The sequence below is a fragment of the Crocodylus porosus genome, unplaced genomic scaffold (assembly GCF_001723895.1).
Source record: "Crocodylus porosus isolate Cpor-Errol unplaced genomic scaffold, CroPor_comp1, whole genome shotgun sequence".
NCBI lineage: Eukaryota > Metazoa > Chordata > Crocodylia > Crocodylidae > Crocodylus > Crocodylus porosus.
Window position 1 is genome coordinate 852150 of NW_017728940.1, and position 19098 is coordinate 871247.

Genomic DNA, 19098 nt, shown 5'->3' on the forward strand with positions numbered 1-19098 from the left:
ACCCTCTAAGGAACTGCTAGAAAATACCAGATACCTGACTGCCACTGCTTCTTCCAGCAACTCAGCTCCTCCACAATGATGAGGCTCTCACCTTGGAGGATGAAATGGGTAAAAGGAGGAGATGGTGTTCTCAGGAGCAGGGTCCAGGTTTAGTGACTCCTGAACAGAGTGACCCAGCTCTCTCAGGCTGTGATGTCTTGTTCCCAAAGTTGCAGTCGCAAACAGTGATGCACAGGAGGAAAGAATGAGGTGAAGTGAAGGCAGCAGAGTGAGAAGAAGAAACGGCTGACTTAGGGAGTTGAACATACCTGATACAGGTGTGAACTGAGCCCTTGAGGTCCTAGCCATGATCCCTGGCAGTTGGCTTAGATTTCTGCTCAGTGATTGACTTCTGTATTACTGCACGGAGTGACACCAGTGGTGTGAATTGGACCCATGCAGTTTATCATACCTGTAACAGATTCATTGGGAATCCAGAGGATAAAATATCTGCACATAAATCCTCTCTCTGAAAACGAAGGGAGGCAGGAGGACATTTATGATCTGAATTTCTTAGGCAGAAATTATGATTTTTCTTCCAGCAGACTGCGAAGAACATCTGCTGCATTTTAGGCTCTAGCAATCAGTGTCCTGTGATTTCACGTTCCCTGTGAAGTGTGCACCAATCGCACCCTGGAACACACTGTCCATGTGCATGATGGATGGTGGGAAGTATCCTCTTTGCACTGGGTGTAAATAATAATAGATAACCTACCTGGACTCCCCAGACTGCGGGTTATTTTTCAGCAGGGTTATGTTGCTCTTCGGAAACAATTGCAGTTCTAGCAGCCTGCTCCATCTGAACTGTAATGTGGTATTGAGTTGGGCATAATATATTATCCTGTATATAAATGCCATCAGAGTGATTTATTTGTGGTGAGCGGTTGTAAAGATGGGACTTCTGTAGTTTGAACGGAGATTTTTTAAGTGTTATGCCTCAACCTTCTTGATTTAATAAACTTATAAAAATCTCCTCTCTGACATCCTTAGATTCTATTTAATGCTCTTATTTGGATTATATTATCTATTATATCATCCTAATATCCTTCTTTAACCCAAGGCTAGGATTTCTTCTGAGTGAAAAAATCTCTTCAGCGTAAACATGAGCTAAAATAAATATATACATTCCCTGCTTTTCTATGGGAGTCGCAGACTTGTAAATTTGAGGATTCTTTGTATGTACCCATTAAACCTGCCTGTGGCTTGTGAATATGTGGATTTACATTAAACACATGGGAAGGAAGCATACCATTTAAAACTGGTCTATGTATGGTGACATCTATCTGCCCACAGCCCCAAATCTCAGCAAATGAGTTAAAAATTAAATGTTTCCCAAATGGAGTATTGTAAACACTGGATATTTATTCCTTCTTCTTCGGTTTCCGTCATGACTAAGAAGCACTACCCACAGGATAAGCGAGTTATCTGGGAGCCATCAGACAAATCTTCAATAGAAATCTGCCCATTATCTTGACATGTGTGCAAGTCTCCAAAGATTGGTTCAGTGCAAGAAACAAGAGTTTGCAGGGGTGTGACATCAGGATGTGAAAGCATCAGTGTGCTAGCACCTTACAGCTACCTGCAGTATTGGTTTGCCTGGGATTGCCCGGAGTTTCCCTTTTCTTGCCTCTTCTATTTTGCCCGAAAAAAGAGAGAAAAGCAGAAAGAAAAGACACTCAAAACAGAAAGGTTGTCAGCTTCTTCTGAAAAAAAAAAAAGACTCTGAAAAATGAGTTTTAAACCAAAGGACAAAAGGTCTTTTTTCTTTGACCAATGTCTTCCATCTTTAAGTGGGTTCAGATCAAACCTTTGGTGCCAGAGCTGCTTCCATGTGCTGCTCAGATAGTCAGCTCCTCCCAGCTCCATGTGCGAGGCTGGGATGGTTTAACCAGCTCTGTGCAAATTGTACTAAGTGTCATGTATCTGTTTTGAATTAGTAACATCATTTCTTACTTAAAAGGGGAAAAAAAAGGTGGCTTGTTTTCAAAGCGATGTGACAGATGGCATCGGGAACATTTGCCAATAGCCAGGGACAGAGGGTCCCCTCTCCAGTTACCAGACCTGGGTGGAAATTTGCTTGAGCACAGGGCTTATACAGGAGATTACAAAATAGGGGGTAAGTGCCCTGGTCCTCAGCACAGAGACTGTTTTTACCCCCTGGGTAGCAAGAAGGATTTGAGAAAGAAGCAACTGCACACATGTGCTTGGCTGGTTTATTGAGGCGCAGCTCTGTTTTGAAATATTGGTGCTAATATTCGAGTGTATTATTGTAGGGAGCCCTGTCGGGTCAGGGAGATCTCACGGCACTCGCTGCTCTGAGCCTGGGCTGCGAGCGGGGATCCTGTAGCAGGTGCATGAGTGTGTGAGACAATGACCAGGCTTGCAAAGGAGCAGAGGGAGACCAGGGAAGGGTCAGTGCCCTCTGCTGCTGCCTGCACAAGGGAAAAGGGCCCCGCTGCATAGTGCCAGGCCACAAGGAACTGCCTCTCCCCCAGGTATGCTGCAAAGGGCAAGGCAAGGAAGAAGAGGCAGCAGCATGTGATCCCTAGCCAGTTCAAAGACCGGGTTTTGGGACCCTGTGTCTCGCTCTTGGCTTGGGAGGCTGCTCATTTCTCATCCTGCTGACTCAGGATCCCTGCAAACAGCCCCGTGGGTACTCACACACCAAGCAGCTCACAGGTGCCCAGGCCCCACCATCAGCAAGCCCAGCAAGAGACCGTGGGACGGCCCCATGGATCCCATGTGCTGCAGTCAGCCAGAGTTGCGCCGTAGCAGAGAGGCAGTTCTCAGAGAGAGTTCAGTTTTTCTTGGAGCAACAGCTGCATGGGCTTCCAGATGCAGTCCAAGTGCCACTGTCCCTACCAGAAGCAGAGCCAGCCCTGGGAGGGCAGTGCCCCTCTGCACACAGCGGGTACAGGCCTGGTGCCAGCACCTATGCCCAGCCAGTGACCTCTTCTCGGGTGAGAAGGGCAGCCAGGGACAGCACTTGTGCCTGGTAACTAGAGGCTTGAACGGGAGATTCCCCAGGGTCTCAGTGGAACTGGGAGGCTTATGGGGAATTACCACTGGTCTGTGCCTAGGATGCAGCTGGCAGCCTGGCCTGTGGCTTTCTTACAGCTCTGAGAAGTTTCCCCATGCACAAGCAAGTCCTTGCCCCCTGGGCTCCAGCCTGGCCAGGGCTGGCGGTTACTAGCCATGTGCACAGAAACTGGGGGTGTTGGGTTATTTTCCTCTATTTTAATTTGAAATAAAGTTTGGAAGCAGTGTCAGGGCAGCTGCCACTGACTTGTACCACAGACGTGTAACATGTATTCTCCATGAAGAAGTCATACAGCTCAGAACACGAAAGGAAGGAGGGAAGGGAGGGGCAGGCTGCTGCCTCCGGCCACCCCAGAGTCCAGGGCTCAGGGGAGTAGGTGGCCAGTCCCAGTCTCAGCCCTCTGGCTGGGGCCACGCTATCCTGGGCTTGCACGGCTGACTGCCCAGTGAGACGCTGTCCTGTGGATGCACGCCCCGCTGCCCTCCACGCCGCACGCCCCAGTGCCCGCTGCTAACGCCATGGGGGTTCCCTTACTCCTCCCCTTAGCAGTTCGCACCCTGCAATCCTGTGCTGCGTCTGCGTGCATGGCAGGGAGTCGCAGGGCATGTGGGTCCCATGTCTGGGTGGCTGCTCCATGGGTGTGTAGGGGTGTCTGTTCATCTCTGTCGGCCTGGCAGGGAGTGTTGCGTCGCAGTGCTCTGGTTTGATAAAGCTTTCATATACATAGCAGCAACGAATCTTGCCATCGCGCGCCTGCAAAGGGGCAGCTATTGGACCGGGCTAGCCGACGTCATGGGAACCATGGTGCCCCTCTGCTTGCCTTTCCTCCTTTTGGGGCCGGATTTGGCATCTTTGGTGTCTTTCTGGTTCCTGTTCCCATTTGTCTTATCTTGCTTGCTCCGCTCTTCCTTTCTCTTCCTTTTCCCTGCAGTGTAACAAGGGGGCAGCAATGAAGCTCTCTGGGCAACAGGTGGCTCAGGAGAGCTGCCGCTGCCCTGGGAAGAGCTGGTGGCCACCCCTGTAACTCTCCCTGCCATGCAGCAGGAAAAGGTGCAGTCCCCATGAGCAGAGCAATGGGGACCCAGCTCCCGGCCTCTCACCCCTCTGCTGCTGGGTTCATTTTCCCATTGCTGGGCAATCTCAGCCTAGCTGCTTGGAGCCTGTGCATCTGGGCTCAGAGGAGGCTGCTGGCCCGTGGGCTACAGTCCACCTTCAGCACTGCTGCTCCAAGGACGGGAGGCAGCTGAAATCTGGATGCAGCAGTGTGATTTTCTGGACGCTCAAGCCAGCACTTCTCCTTGCTCCAAACCAGGCCCCCAACTCTTGCTGGACAATATACCCCATGCACCACAGCTGCTGAGAGCCAGCATTGGCCTTTCCACTTTCCCCTTGGCTGATCTCTCTCTCTGCCTCGCTAGACGCTGTTCAGAACTAATTTCCCTCCAAGCAGCCAGCGCAACTGCAGTCTGGCTTCGGCAGCCAAGGGAATGAGCAAGTCCCTGGCTGCATACCGCCCCCCAAAATGACCCAGACCATTGCCTTCCGCTGAGGGTGCGAGAGGAGATGAATGCTCCAGCTGTTGCATCAAGCACTGGCTCAGCCAGCCAGCCCTCTGCTCTGCTCTCTGTCTCTGGCGCAGACATTAATGGGCTACGAAAGTGAGCGCACAGCAGGCGCAGCGAGCAGCATCCCAGGGCTGCTAGCTCTCCTTAATCCTGTTAGGAGACAAGCTGCCTTCCAGGTTTCTACCAGGTGCTGCGTTCTGGTCCTGCATATGCATGGTCTGCACTGGACAACATAAGCAGAGCTGGAAATCTGCTGGCAATGGATCGCGCCTTGCACAGGTTGGCTCAGGGACCCAGCCAGGGAGGTGCACTGGGTGGCAACTGAGGAGCACTAAACCCAGACAAAACGGGGCCCCCAGCAGAGACAGCAAAATGCCGCAGCAGGAGCCTACCCTCAGGGCACTGGCTTTTCTGCACCATGCACCTCCGGACCTCCGTGGTGGCAGGACACGTAGACACGTCCCCAGCGGGTGCCTGCAGGATCCTCCGTGTTCGGTCCTGGTTGCCCTTCTTGAAGCCGCACACCTTCCTCTTCTTGGAGCATGGGCCCCAGGGGCCCCACTCACTCATTTCACATTGTGCTGCCAGGGGATACGACACGAGAGGCTGGAAGATCCATCCCCTCACCCCCTCCTGCCCCTCTCCGGATCCCGTGGAACAGCCTTGTGTCTCTGGAGATGGCTGCACCTGACAGAGCTCCAGAATGAAGCCTCAGGAGCTGGGCAGACCGCTGCGAGCCAGCCATAGCCCCTGTGATCCCTGCCCTCCATCCAAAGGGGCCAGACCTTCCCCATGGCAGGCCAGGCTTTCCAGCAAAACTGGGCAGCAGGAGGCAGCTGCCAGCATTTCTTGCCTACAGGCATGAAGCAGGAGAGTGTCTTGTGAGACTGCATCCTGTGCCAGTGTGCAGGCTAGGAGAGATGCAGGGCCTGCGTTTGGGCCCAGGGGGAGCTCTGAACTGCGGCCGCCCCACCCCAGAGGGCTTTGCCCTGCGCCTCGCTCCCTGGGACACCGCTGCCCCCAGCCTTATCCTCTGCAGGGTTTTCTGGCTTCTCCCAAGCCACAGCTATGCCTCACCATGACCCAGAGCTGATGGCACATTTTGCAACTGCTAATTACACTGCCGGGGCAGGCTCCCCGCAGACCTCAACGCCCGAGTTTCTTTTCAGATGCAAATATGCAACCGCTGGAAAACAACTGAACCGTCAGATTTTTTTCTGCCTGGTCTTGCCAGCACAGCAGAGCCCTAGTCAGGGGCTGAGAGGCATCTCTGACAGGCAAAACCCAGCCCATGCTGAGAGGGTTGTGGGGGAACTCCCTCACACCCAGGAGCAAAGCCTGAAAACTGCAGTCATTTCCAACAGTGCCCTTGTAGGAAAGGGACACCTTTTGGACCATGGAGCTGTGAGCCCCATGGCCATGTCCAGGTCAGACATAACGGAGCAGGCTACAGCTCACCAGCTAATGGATGCTTCTTGCTCTCACTGCAGTCAAGCAGTGTGCAGCTGACCCATGCATCCCAGCACATCATGGCTGTACCGGGACATCCCTATCACACGGCAGGTGCAGGTGACAGCAGGTCTGAGTGCACGTGGGCAAGTTAAACCTGGAGGCCACAGGACCCAGCAAACCAGCCAGGGGCACTTACCAGGACTGCTGCATTCCATGGTGCCGTTGGCGGCAGCATAGCCATCGGGGCAGGTGACGTAGCACCTCCCTTTGTGCAAGTACAAACCCTCCTTACATTTTGTGCAAAAGTTGCGGCTGAAGCAGGACTCACAGTTCTCAATCTTGCATTCTGCGGGGAGCAAAGGAGAGACAGAGAGAGAGAGAGAGAGAGAAGTGACACCAAGACTGGCACCCAAAGCCTGTCTGGCTGTGAGGCCGTGAAGCACAGCAGTAGGGGAACCGAGAATTGCTAGGGTGGGCGAGATGGACCCCTCCTGGACCCAGAAGCTGCAGGTGCTCCTGGCAGTGCCTGATATAAGGAGCCTATCTCCAGCCACTGCCCCTTGCTGCCAGGCACAGCCACTCTGCTGAGGCCATCACACATGCAACAGGTGCCTGTATCTCCATGGTCCCCCAGTGGGATGCCCACAGGGGGGAAGGCTGGGCTGCATGCAATGATCTCAACCCTTCTCCCAGTTCACTGGCCAGAGCTCAGCCACTCACAGGGGATGAGCAAAGCCAGGCTGACAGCTCCCTGTTCACCACAGGAGAGGGAAGAGGGGGCGCCTGTGCCCCCAGAGGCAAGGTATGACCCCTCAAAGGGAGTAGCTGCTGGCTGGGTGTTCACGTAGCTGAACGACCCGTGTCTCCGGGGGATGGCTGCACTGGGCTCACCCCACACCTCTCACTAGGACACCACGATACTGATATCCCCCAGCCCCTGGGGGAACCCTGCTCAGACCACCTGTGGTGCAAAGCAGGAGAGCTGCCAACTAGCAGCTACCTGGCACAGGTCGTCCCCACACCCCGACACAGCCCCAAGCACTTACTGATGCACTTGTTCATGTCAGGGTTGCGTAGGCCAAAGTAGCCGAGCGGGCAGGATGGCAGGCAGATACCGATCTGCCGGATGTCGTTGCGCTCCAGCAGGATGAAGAGCTTCGGGGAGCACTTCAGGCACCCATTGAACTCTGAGCACAGGTCGCAGCCCTTTGCACAGCCCTGGCTCAGCTCAGTGCTGACTGCAGAGACAAGGGGGACATGCACGGGTCAGCTCCAAGGGCCCGGTTGGGCGGCTGCAGAACGCCTGCTGGCTTCAGACCTGAGAAGAGCTACTGCCTCCTGGCTTGACCTCTGCCTTGAGTATGCATAAACCATGCTCATATGCCCAGTGCTTTCCAGCCTGCTGTTTGGAGCTGGCTGCATCCCCATTTCCTCCCTCTGCCCCAGTTCATCCTCTCCTGCACCAACCTGGGGCAAGGGCAGGGGTAGCCTGGAGCACAGCAGTGCCATCGTGGCACAGGAGAGCTGCCAGGCAGCAGCTGGGGCAGGGCCGGCGCAAACTTTTCCCCTCGGGTGCTGCAGCAGTTGCTCATTTATTCCCCCCCAAAGGCTCCATCATCACCAGGGCTGTGTATGGACAGGGTCTGGACCCCTGTGCTCCCTTCCAGCCAGCAAGTGGCTCACCCAGCCCAGGTTGACCTCGGAGGAGCCTTGGAGATAAGGCTGTATACTTCTTCCCAGCAAGCAACCCCCTTCCTCCGGGAATTCAGTGCACAGGGCAAAGCCACGTCTTAGACACAAAGACTTAGAGCCACAGCCCCACCTACCAGGCTCTGAGGCCAGGCACTCCTCCGTGGCATTGCCAGGTGCTGGACTGGGCAGACAGGCAGAGGCAGATGGGCTCTCTGCTTCCCTGGCCCTGGCTCTCAGCTGAGCATGGTGCAAGAAAGGACCCCAAAGCAAGGAACTTGAGTCCACATCCCTGCTGCTTTTTCAAGCCTCATTGCAGTTGCTGGGGGAAGAGGGGGGCCGCTCCAGGACTGTCAGGCTGCTAGGGCTGGCTGGCATCAGGTCTGGGTCAGCTGGGAGGGGGCAGCCCTGCACCTGACATCCCTGGTTCAGCAGGCAACAAGCAGCACAGTGATGACTCCAGCCCCTCGGGCCTATGTCCCAAAGGAGTGACCAAGGCAGAGGGCAGCGGGGATGGCAGCAGGGGAGAGCTCACTACCTGGCACACAGATGCATTGTCAGCCCCCAGGAAGGCCAAGACAGACATCCCCTCACCAGTCTGCACTTGTCCTGCTTGCAGTGATATACATTGGGAGCAGGCAGCATTCTCTGCAGGCTGTGGGGCAGGCTACCCATACGGCTTTACCAGGCGAATTTGCCAGGCCCACTGTGCCCAGCCTCCCGGGATCTGCCTGGCCCTGATTCACATCAGTGCATTCTGGCAGAGAAGGCTTCTCTGCCCACTGGCCGTAGGAAGAGACAACAGATGAGGTGGGGTTCCTGGTTAGACGGACCAAACCCCAACTCCCATTGTGGCAGCAGCCTCTGACCTGTATCACTGCACAGCCACATGTGCCAGGAATCGGCCCTTCCACTGTGCTGTAGATTGGGCCAGAGTACCAACTCCAAGTGCTGCCTTCCCCACACTAAGTGCAGCCGGGCCCTCACGAGAGCACACCCGCAGTGGGGAGCCCTGCCAGAGCCCCTGACCACACTGCATTCAGGGCGTGGGTCTGAGAGGCACCCCAGACCCTCTCTGGAGCTCTGGGTATACCTGGGGTGGGTCTGACAAGCTGGGCGGCCTCAGCCTGGCCCCGCTGGCTCTGCACAAACACTGCCCGGCTGGCCTGTCCTGCTGCCCCCAGCCACCTCTCTGCATGGTGTAATAGGAACACTGGGTCTAAGGCTTACACTGCCCTGGGGCTTGACACACTGGGCTAGCCGTGCCACGGGCATTTCCCAGCTGTGTTTCTGATGGGAACTCTGCAACTACAGCTTTAATTGCAGACCATTTGGCAACCATAACGCAGAGCCCTGGGCTTGGCTTGACTCCTCCAGCTCTGCTACTTCCACCCAGCTGTGCCCCTCAGTGACCTGTCAGGGCGCAGGTCCTTGGTGATGCTCGTATTGGGACCAGCTGGGCCGAGGCCCCTGTGAGATGCAGGGCTTGAGGAGTGGTGCTGGGCTGGGCACAGGTGCACACATCCTCCCGGAGAGGCCGGTGATTGCTGCAGAGTAATGCTGGCAGCTGGGCCCAATGTGCTCTGAGCAGGCTGTATAGGAGGGGCGGGCAGCTTTGGGCTGCATGGGGGGTGTAATGCAGGGGAGGGGGTTATGCTGCTCTTAGCGAGGTGGGTTAGGCTGAAAGTGCTATTGTTTGTGCCAGTGGTCAGTGCAGGTGAGCATGGATGCTGGCTTTGTGCCTGGGGCTGACCTGAAGAACTGGGGAGCTGGATGCAGCCTTCTGCTCCTGTCCAGGGGGAGGTGGAGAGCTGGGGGGTCCCTCTAGCGGCAGGGGCCAGGGTGAATGAGGCCACCTGTTTTAGCTGAGCCTGGCTGGGGCTAGGGCCCTAGAGGAATTGGCTCCTGCCCTGTGGGCTCAGGGGGTAGCAGAGTAGTGGGGGGCAAGACTTGGCTAGGGGGTAAAACAAAGATGTACTTAAATAATCCCCATGAGGAGCAGTGGAAGGGGAAGCTGGGCTTGGGGATGGCAGGGCTGCCTATGGCTAATGTGACCTGGTGGCTGGGGGGTCTAGGGGTACTCATAACCCTGCACAGCCATGGCCCTTTGCACACTTATCCCCAGTGCCCCTGTAGACATGCTGGTGGAGAACACAGCCCTTGCCCACCCCAGAGCCTACCGAGGCATTCCCGCTCCCTGCACACGTGTCATACATACTTCGCCTTTGCCTCTTGCCCTTTGCTGCTTTGCTGCTGCCTGTTAGATTCATTGAGCTCAGAAAAACCACCACCGCAAACAGTCCAAGCCGCATAGTAACTCTCCAGCGCCACAGCCCCTAGAAGGCAGGGTGATGGCGGGGGTCAGTCCCGTGCGTGGGTGACTGCTAGTGTGTCTCAGGTGGGATCAGAGCTGTGAGTCTGCAGGTGAAACTGGGTACGGGACCATATCCACGAGCCACAGCGTCAGCCCCCGAAAGCTTAGGTCGCGGATAACATGGCTTCGCCGTCAACCCCATAAGGAGTGCTGGAGACTGGGTCCAGGCCCATTGGGGGGCTCGTGTGGGGCACGCTAGGTGCTGGGAGTTTCTGAACGCACACGGAGAACCTGGGAGGAGAAAGGGCAGAGGATTAGCTTAGCAGTATAAGAAAGTCTTCCAGTTCTGGGCTGTGGTATAATAGCCAAGCTGTGGCACATGGTTGCGGGCAGGGAGGCTGGCACTCCCCCCATGCTCCTGCCTGCCTGGGCTGAGGCACTATGCCACCCAGCCTGGCCCTGCTCCTTGGGCAGTTATGAGACCCATGCCAGGCTCAAAGCTGTTTTGAGCCGCGTGGGCATCCTTGACAGGTAGTAGCCTAATGTGGCCATTGGCACAATCGCAGCTGCTGGCATTTCATCGTGTGTAGAGAGCCCCCACTGCCGCCTTCCCCCTCCACGTGTGCTCAGGCTATTCTGGGAGCTGGCTGCAAGTGCCCCATGACTTCCGTTTGCCCCAAATTGCAACCAAAGGCCGGTGTGGCCAGCAGAGCAAGATCCCCCAGGTCTGCTGCCCATGTGTTGCAGTGGTCTCTTGGGATTCTTCCCCCAGGGGAAAGCTTAGACTAAACATTTCCACCCCTCAAAGTGCTGCCATGACGTGGCGACTGTCCCATTGATTCCAAGGTTGTTTTAATTGGGAAAAGAGCTGATCCACCAGGCCATGGTCAGGAGTCGCTGGGCTGAGGCTGTTGCACGGGGGTTTTGTGACTGGACTGGCCCCTCTCGGTCAGTGGAAGCCCACAGTAGCTCGCCGACACGGCGCTTGCAGCGGCATGGAGATTGCTAGTGAGTAGCAGTGCACGGACTAGAAAGAAAGGGGAGCAGAGGTCTGGCCAGCTCTGCCCTGGCTCTGTGCTGGACAAACCCAGGCAAGGCAACTTCTGTTCTGCACACGCGGCTAGGAGAGGAGAGGGAGTCACCTCTCCCAGGCAAGCGTCCCCTCAACCCTCCTTTGCGGTCCCAGGGCTTGGAGACTGCTGCCTTACCCAATCCTTTGGCGCAAGGCACTGGAGAAGGGCAAGGCCTGTCTGCACCCACCTTGCCCCCGCACCGCAGTTCCCATGGCAAAGCTGGGAGACCTGAGCTAGCCTGCCTGCAGACAGCAGTGGCTTTGCCTGGGACTGCAGGTCGGGACTAGGAGGAAGCTCTGACATTCATCACCTGCCTCTGGACTCGTCTCCGGCAGACAGACCAGCAGACTGGCCGTTTGGTGCTGCCGGCATGGGGAAATGGTCTCAGAGCCAAGTGGGGGGAAGTCTCAATCCCATTGCCCCTGAGGGGGTCTGGGCCAGCTGCTCTGTGAGCTCAGTGTGAGAGGGGCAACAAGGCACTGGTGATATCCATTTCAGGGGGACAGGCCCTTTAGGCCGATGGCAGCTCAAAGCCCAGAAGCAGCCTGGAGAGAAGGGCTGGGGTTAAGTGAGGCAGCTCTGCCCCAGCACAGCCCAGCAGTAGGATCAGGCCCCACTGCCAACACACAGGCATCTGCTGCCCTCACCCAGACAGACCACCCGTTAGCCGGCAGCAGTGGGAGGCTGTTATCCCCTGGCAAGGGCACGCCCAGCTCCTGCTGGCGTGCTGCAATAGCCGGTGTCCCCGCCTGCGGTCATAGCAGGCGGCAGTGGGGAGAGCGCAGCGCCGCGACCTCTCAGCACCTCCCGGCTGGGGCTTCCCCGAGAGCCGCGCTCTGCCACACTGCCCACGTGCTTGTCGTTATGATGCGGCTGCCGCGTCCACCGGGGGATTCTCACATAAACAATTAGCCGCTTGTGTAAACAGCAGCGTGCGCTGCGCTGGGAGGCCTGTGTGCCAGCTGCTCCATAAACACTGTCTGGGCCTGTGTGGGACCGCTCACAGCATTCACCAAGGCAGGGGGCTGGGGTCAGACCCAGGGCAGCAAAAGTCCCGTCCCACTGCCCCCCATGCATGCAGGGGGACATGCCAGCCCATACATGTGCACATGCACGTGCCAGGAGGAAGGAGCCCTTGGCATGTTCCCCAGTGATGTGTGGCCTGGGAAAAGGCAGGTGAATCTGAGACCCTGCTGCTCAGAACCTCAAAGGCCCCGCAGGCTCCAGCCTAGGTTTCTGGTGTCTGTTTTACACCAGGAATGGGAAGGCAGAAGCAGATGGAGCAGGAAAACTCATCAGCTTCCAGGGACTAGGGGCATGAATTATGCCCCCGCACTGGTGAAGACATCTGCTAGGCTCTGGTTGTGACAAACGATTCCCAGTCTAAACACACGCAGGCTCTCAAGAGATTTATGCCATTATCCCATCAGCAGGAGGAATCCGGGGTAACCTGAATTGCTCCATGCTGATTCCTGGACAGCCTTGGCCTGGCGTCCAAGATGACATTAAACCTACTTGTTTGCAATTCTAGCAGGATAAATGGGGACTTGAGAGCCCGAAACAAACCCCCAAATGTAAACCATGCAGATAATCCACCATTAGTGCCTGCACACGAGGTGAGAAAGACCAGCATTATATGACTGGGGAACTAATCCATAATAACCATATTGCTGATATATTGCTTCTTACTGAACATATCGAGCTATCAGTAATGTAAACGGGCTCTCCGAAGGTTTACTGAACCTGGCAGAGAAGGACCAGATGCTCGTGTGAGGACTGGAGACAGGAGAGGGGAGATAATATTCAAATTACAGCTGCAGCACGGAGTCCCTGAGAGCCTCTGTGAGCAATCCCGCCTGCTCGCAAGCCCAGCCGTGGGCTGGACGAACCATCTCGCACACCAGCTGCCTGCCCAGTCCCTCCTGGGTAGGCTGTCCCGGTTGTCTGCAAACAGGCCAGGTTTCTGGAAGTGCTGCATTCTTCCAAGTCACTCTCCCCATCATTTCAATGCCATTTTATCTGCTCCCGGTGCCCAAATTCCAACCTAGTTTGCTTGGACACGAAGGTCGCCCTATGCAGATCTGCTCTTGCGCAGAGGACAAAATCTGTAGCGCAGACTGATGAGCTTCCCAGCTGGGGCCATCAACACTTTGCAGTGTGCATTTCAGCTGTGATGTCCTGCCAGATGGTCCAACCTGGCACACTCCCTGGCTGGGAAGGTGGGGAGGGGGGCACAGAGCAAACCACAGTGAAATCTGGAGAGTGTTTGCCAGATACTGTGGGAGACTGCCCCATGCAGAGGGCCCGGCACCCTGCCAGGGCATCGCACAGCTGCCTCTCAAGCCTGGAGCAGACCCATGCCAAGCCATGCCCCACCAAGCACACTTCTTTGCACCCTCCACCCAGCAGCCAGGGACCTTTGGGGCTGGAGGGGGGCCCTGCATGCCCCACTGTGCTCCCTGCAGCCAGGGGCAAATCAGGCTCCACACGGACCCAGCCCAGCCAGGCCCAGTCTGCAGCAGTCTTTCCCTTACTGGGCCCCATGACTAGGGGTCCTGATCCTCATTGCCTCTGATACGTGGCCCCACCAGGTCAGTGGGGAGCAGAGCAGAGCAGCAGCTGTTCCACGGAGCAGTGTCAGAGTAGGGAGACCGCCTTTCTCTGGCTCAGGGAATGGGTCCCAGGAAGGGCTGAATACCCATCAGGAGCAGGAGCCAGCAGCCAGTTGCCCGCCGGGCACTGCCCCAGCACCAGCTCAGCTCCTAGCATGGATTGGTGATGGCTGCAGCCAGATCCAGCCTGGAGACAGATCCCCTAACCTGTCTTCGTGTAATCTTTCAGCAGGCCCGTCACGGAGCAGAGCCGGGCAGATGATTGGGGCTCCTGGCAGGGGAGGAGGAGCAGGAGAGAGGGCTGCTAATCAGAACCAGGCCACCCCCAAACCAGCGAGGTTGAGGCTGGCTGGGGCATCACCAGAGACGAGACCTGATTGCTGAGGTCACCTGCTCAGGGGAATGTGGCCCTGTGGTCACCAGGGGTGTCAGGACCTCAGCGTCAGGAGTGGGAATCAGCTGCAGAGGAAGGGCTCACTGGGGAAGGCTGCTGCAATAAGGCAGCCAGTCCTGCCGTCTGCGATGTCTGGGACAGTGCGGAGTCCCTCCCTGCAAAGTTGCAAGCTCCGCGTGCAGCCCAGGGTTTGCTGAGGGGACGTTGCCACCTCTCGACGGCTGGGCTGTTCTGCCCTGGACCAGGCGAGCAGACCAAGACCAAGGCACCTGCCCCCAGCTGTTGCGGGGTGGGAGACAGGAAAGCGGTGACCGTCCCACCCAGCAGAATTGGTCTATCTGAGCATCCCCCTGCTCCTGGCCTCCTGCCCCTCCACCAGGCTGGGACCCTCTCCACAGCCCTGCTAGAGACTCTGGAGGCTTTTCCAACCTCACATGTTTACCTTACTTGAAACCTTGGCATCCTCTGGCAGGCTAAGCTTCCTCCAAGCCCCCGCAGTCTGCAGAGGCCTGGGGTGGGGCTCTCTCCTCTTCCCCCTCCCAGGGGCTGGGCCCGGCGGGGGCACACCAGTCTGGCAGGCCCCAAGAGGGCTGGGCCGGGGCATCGGCGAAGAGATCTCATCACTCCCCACGCATTTGCCCGGAGACGAGAGTGTCAGGAACCACCCCCTCTGCCTGGGCGTATCTCCCAACAGCTAGTGCATGCCCGAGCTATGCATAGCATCCGCTGTGGGGGAGGCCGAGGGGAAGCAGAGGCACAAGGCAATCCCAATGCCATCCTCTGCCCCCCAAAAGTCAGGGTCAGCCCCAGAGCATTTTGCAAACCGCCATTGGGCACATTATACCGATGGGGAAACTGAGGCTTGGAGCTGGAGCTGGCAGCCAGGCTGCTCCTGAGCCTCAGGTCCCTCTGGCCCCACTGCCTCAGCATCATAGGCTCACAGGGCAGCCGGGCTGGCAGAAGCCAGCCTGTGGAGCCTCCCTCATTGCCCCAGGCTGGGGGGAGCTCCCAGCCAGGTCCCCACGGCAGCCCTGCTCATATAGGACCCGCTTAGTGCGGACAGGCAGCTGCCGTGCCGGGAGTTTGGAAGAGAAGCCCTGCTCCTGCCAGGAGCGCCTTGTCCTCAGCATTGTTAAATAAACCTACTGTATAAATACAGATTAAAATAAATCTTCACAAGCTAAACAAAGTAAAACCCCCGCCTCGCACACAGCCGTCTGCCCCCTGTTTATGCTAACCCAGCTCCAGCCTGCAGTGCCTGTCTCCCCCCAGGGAGAATGTGCCATGAGGCTCCATGAAGCTTGGCACCGGCATGGGAGAGGCCCTGAAACCCCTCTCCTTGGGCAGGTAGTTTGATCTGAGCTGGGAGAAGTGCCCTGAGATTGCCCCAGAGATGCACAGCTTGACCATCAGGACTTCCGCGAGGCGCCGGCTGCCTCCAGCCAGAGAATCTCCATCCCCGTGCACATGCAAACCCACTTTGTTCTGCTCAATCCTCCAAGCTATAAAAATAGGCTGCATTAAGTCAGATTTCCTAACCAGAAGGTCTTCATTTGATCCTATATTCCAGTGCCAAAGTTCTGCAAGCTTCTTAAACCATAAACTTCAGCAGTGAATATATATATATATATATAAAAGAATCTGGCGATGGGTTCCTCTGCAGCATTGCTGAGGTCTGCATCTCTCCGCCGGCTTCTGTGCCGCGGATCTGCCCAGTCTCTGGGATCTGCCCAGCCTCTGCTAGCCGGGGGCGCATCTCAACCCCCTCTCTGCCTGTGGGGCATCTGTCATCCCTTGCGCGATCCAGCAGGGCTGAGGCCCTGTGGGGCTTGTATGTCGTCCTTACTCTGAGCCGCCTCCTGGTTCTCCACTTGCGGGTCCAGTGCCTAATGGTGTCACAGAGAGGGAGACCCTTGGGGGAGCTGGCCTTAGCCCTTAACTCCGTGACCTTTGGCAAATCTCTTTGTCTCCTCAGTGAACTGGAGACCCTGGACCCATCTCTCCTTTCGTATGGGCTATTTAGGCCAGAGGCTCCCTGAGACAGGAGCTGCCTCTCACCATGTGCCTGGTTATGTTTGTCAGGGATGCTCCCCCTTGTGAGACCTCAGTGCTTTGACTCCTCCTGCGGGGCAGAAGAGTACCTGGGGGGCTTGCCTGCGTCAAGAAAGAGCTGAGTGACCGGGGCCGTGCTCATACCATGAGCTCTATCCACTATCGTGAGTCAGGTAGCAGGCTTTCAGCATGCAGCACAAGCGGAGGAGGCAGCTGAGGGAGCAGAGAGGGGCTTGCCGGTACAATGCCAGGTCCTTGGGAAGCTCTTGCAGCCCTAGATGCTCCATTCAGCCCTGGGAAACATGCAGCGGAGCCCCTGACCCTGAACACCAGCCAGAGGGGCAGAGCCTCTTGCCAGCCTTGCCCCTGGGAGAACAGGAAAGGGAGAATCACAGTTTCCCTCTGACTAACTGCCCTGCCAGCCTGGCTGCTCCAGGCCTGGCATGCACCTGCTTAGCCAAACCCATGAGAGCGCCGCAGCTTCCATGCACGCTTGCACCCCAGCACAAGCTTGCGCCTCTCGTGCCTGCCTGGAGCTGCAGCCCCAGCTCCAAGACACCCGTGCAAGCCAGCCGCAGTGCACTGGTCCCTGTGCCAGCCAGGCGTGGGCTCTGAAGGCAGCCTGCAGCCCACAGTTGCATGCAAAGGCAGCATCTGCTAAACATAAGCTCCCTAAAAGGGTTCCCAGTGCATTCACTCTCCAGCCAAAATGTCAGGCAGCCAGAGAAGGCCGAGCCCTGCCCAGCGCTGCATTCCAGCACTGGGCCAGGCACGCGGGGAAAGGCACAGAGCCCTGGGCTGGGGCGGCCAGACAGGCAGCGGATGCACCTGCAGCTCCCCTGACAGGAGTTACAGCAGAGCTGTGCGCTGGGAGCATGGAAAGTCTGCATTCATCTTTCTGTCCGTCCCCAAGACCAGACTCTAGATGCCTCCCAAAAATGAAGAAAACCTTTCAGCATTCAAGTGAGAGGTCAGCAGGGGCCTTGCACGTGCCCTGCCTTTGGGCCAGCTCCCTATAGCCCATGTGTGGAGTAGGGCTGAGCCATCCACCTGCTGAGCTCTCTCCGAGCCATTGCTGCCCATCACAGCCCTTGGCAGGACCCATCTCGGTTGCTGCAGGACACTGATGCACTGTGGAGCAAGCACTGGGCAAGAGGCATCTCGGGTTTGCAGGTCCTTGAGCCACCACGGGCAGGTCTCAGCAGCACTCTGTGCCCTGGAGCACGGGGGTGAGAGGCTGCCCCATGCCCCCCAAGCATGCCACATCACCTCCGTGGGCTCCTGCTACTTACTGTGAACCGTCTCTGTTGCCATGGCATGCAACCAGAATCCCACGCAGAGTCTCCTGAGACACCACGGTCTCCAGAGTGGGGCCAAGGCATCCATGCCTCAAGGGGCTGGGCACCCCAGAGATGGAGGCGACAGATCCCCAAAGCCCCAGAATTGAGGGTCATGCCCCCCACGCAAAGGTGGGAGGCACCTACTGCCCTTCACACCCCAGGTGCTCCCCAGGGATGGGACTGATATCAGGGGAGGTCCCGCACCCTGTTCTCCCACTGCCCCAGTGCAATGCTACCTTTGGGGAACTTCCCCTACACATCTCCACGGGGTGCAGACTTGGGTGCCTCTTGGTCACCCTTAACCATCTCCCCACTGAATGCCCAGTGAGACCCACCCCAGACACTCACCCAGCACCCTGCCAGGTCCTGCCGTGTTCCCCCCTCTCATCCCCGTGCCAACAGGCTGAATGACACTCAGCCACAGAGATGCAAAGAGCTGACTCCTCAGTTCACTCTTCTCCCAGAGGTTCACTCACCCAGATGTTTGCTCCTCTCTCTGCAGCTCAGGACGGGTGGGCCTGGCCAGGGCAGGGCAGCCAGTCCCCGAGTCCCGAGCTGCAGCTGCTGGGGTCTGGTAATAGCCCTACTCTTCAATCAGCATTTCTAAGTGTTTCTCCTTGTGCCCCCCACAGTTCAAATGCAAGCACAACATACCCCCCCTTACCCCTTCCCCAGAGCACGGCTGACAGAGGAGGAAAGGAGATCCCTCCAGATTTTGCTGTAATTTCGCACAGCTCTCACTGTCCGAGCTCGTTATCCCTGTTGCGCACCAAGCCAGGAGCTGACAAGGCTTACGCTCCTCTCCAGCTGCCTGCCTCGCAAAAGCCCCATCGTTGCAAAGGCACTTACCTCAGAGCTGTCAGTCCCCCCCGACGGCTGGAGAGGCTCTGTGAATAGCCCACTCCAGGCGCAGCCACCCAAGTGCCTTGCTTCTTCCACGCGCCCGTCTGTCAGAGGCAAAACCCTCACCGCCACTTTGGGGAGATGCCAGGAGCTGCAGGCCTGGCTGCAAGAGCAGGTCCCAAGAGCTTCCCGAACGGTGTGGAGGGGACCTGGCCCTTCTGGGGTGTGCAGGGTTTCAGCTTGTAAAGATTGCCCGGGCGAGTTCACACTCCAGCAGCCCACACTGTTCCCGACATATGCAAAGCAACACGCAGGAGATCATATCTGAGCTGTCTGTACATTAGTAACTCCCGGGCTCCAGGCTGCAGACTCCATCCCCTTTCGTGGAGCAGAGGCTTTTTTTTATTATTATTATTCCCAGAGTATCCCGCTTTGTAAAGGCATCCAGTGCACACTCCAGCATGAGGGAATTCCACCCTGCTAGTACCACCTCCTAAGACAATATCCAGCCAAAATATTGTGGCTGTTGCAAAACCCGGACTGGAGCTCGCCACAGGACCTTCGACGTTACATCCAGAGCTGGCGGGACCTGGCGAGCCTCTGCAGAGTGACACGACATTCGGCACTCTTTGCAGTCAGCGTTATTTATGTGACCACTCATTTTGCACGACTCCTGACATTTCGG

The 19098-nt window shown here is 57.1% G+C and overlaps 1 protein-coding gene across 1 annotated transcript; it reads right to left on the minus strand.

Moving 5' to 3' along the window:
- Positions 1 to 3257: 3257 nt before the first annotated feature.
- RSPO1 (R-spondin 1) lies at positions 3258 to 18882 on the minus strand. The gene is made up of 6 exons (XM_019547904.1): positions 18420 to 18882; positions 10004 to 10390; positions 7143 to 7334; positions 6293 to 6442; positions 5037 to 5225; positions 3258 to 4004 (listed from the first exon to the last, which is right to left on the minus strand). Exons 2-6 carry the CDS (start codon positions 10095 to 10097, stop codon positions 3847 to 3849), a joined length of 783 nt encoding a protein of 260 aa, XP_019403449.1. The 5' UTR covers positions 10098 to 10390; positions 18420 to 18882; the 3' UTR covers positions 3258 to 3846.
- Between the last annotated feature and the right edge of the window lie 216 nt (positions 18883 to 19098).

What these genes read in the sequence shown, in the direction of transcription:
- RSPO1 (XM_019547904.1), bottom strand. Translation starts at nt 10,097, where the DNA reads ATGCGGCTTGGACTGTTTGCGGTGGTGGTTTTTCTGAGCTCAATGAAT. An exon ending in CATGGAATGCAGCAGTCCTG is followed by an intron (nt 5,226 to 6,292) that starts GTAAGTGCCCCT and finishes ATCCCCTGGCAG; the next exon opens with CACAATGTGAAATGAGTGAG. An exon ending in GAAAAGCCAGTGCCCTGAGG is followed by an intron (nt 4,005 to 5,036) that starts GTAGGCTCCTGC and finishes GTTACACTGCAG; the next exon opens with GGAAAAGGAAGAGAAAGGAA.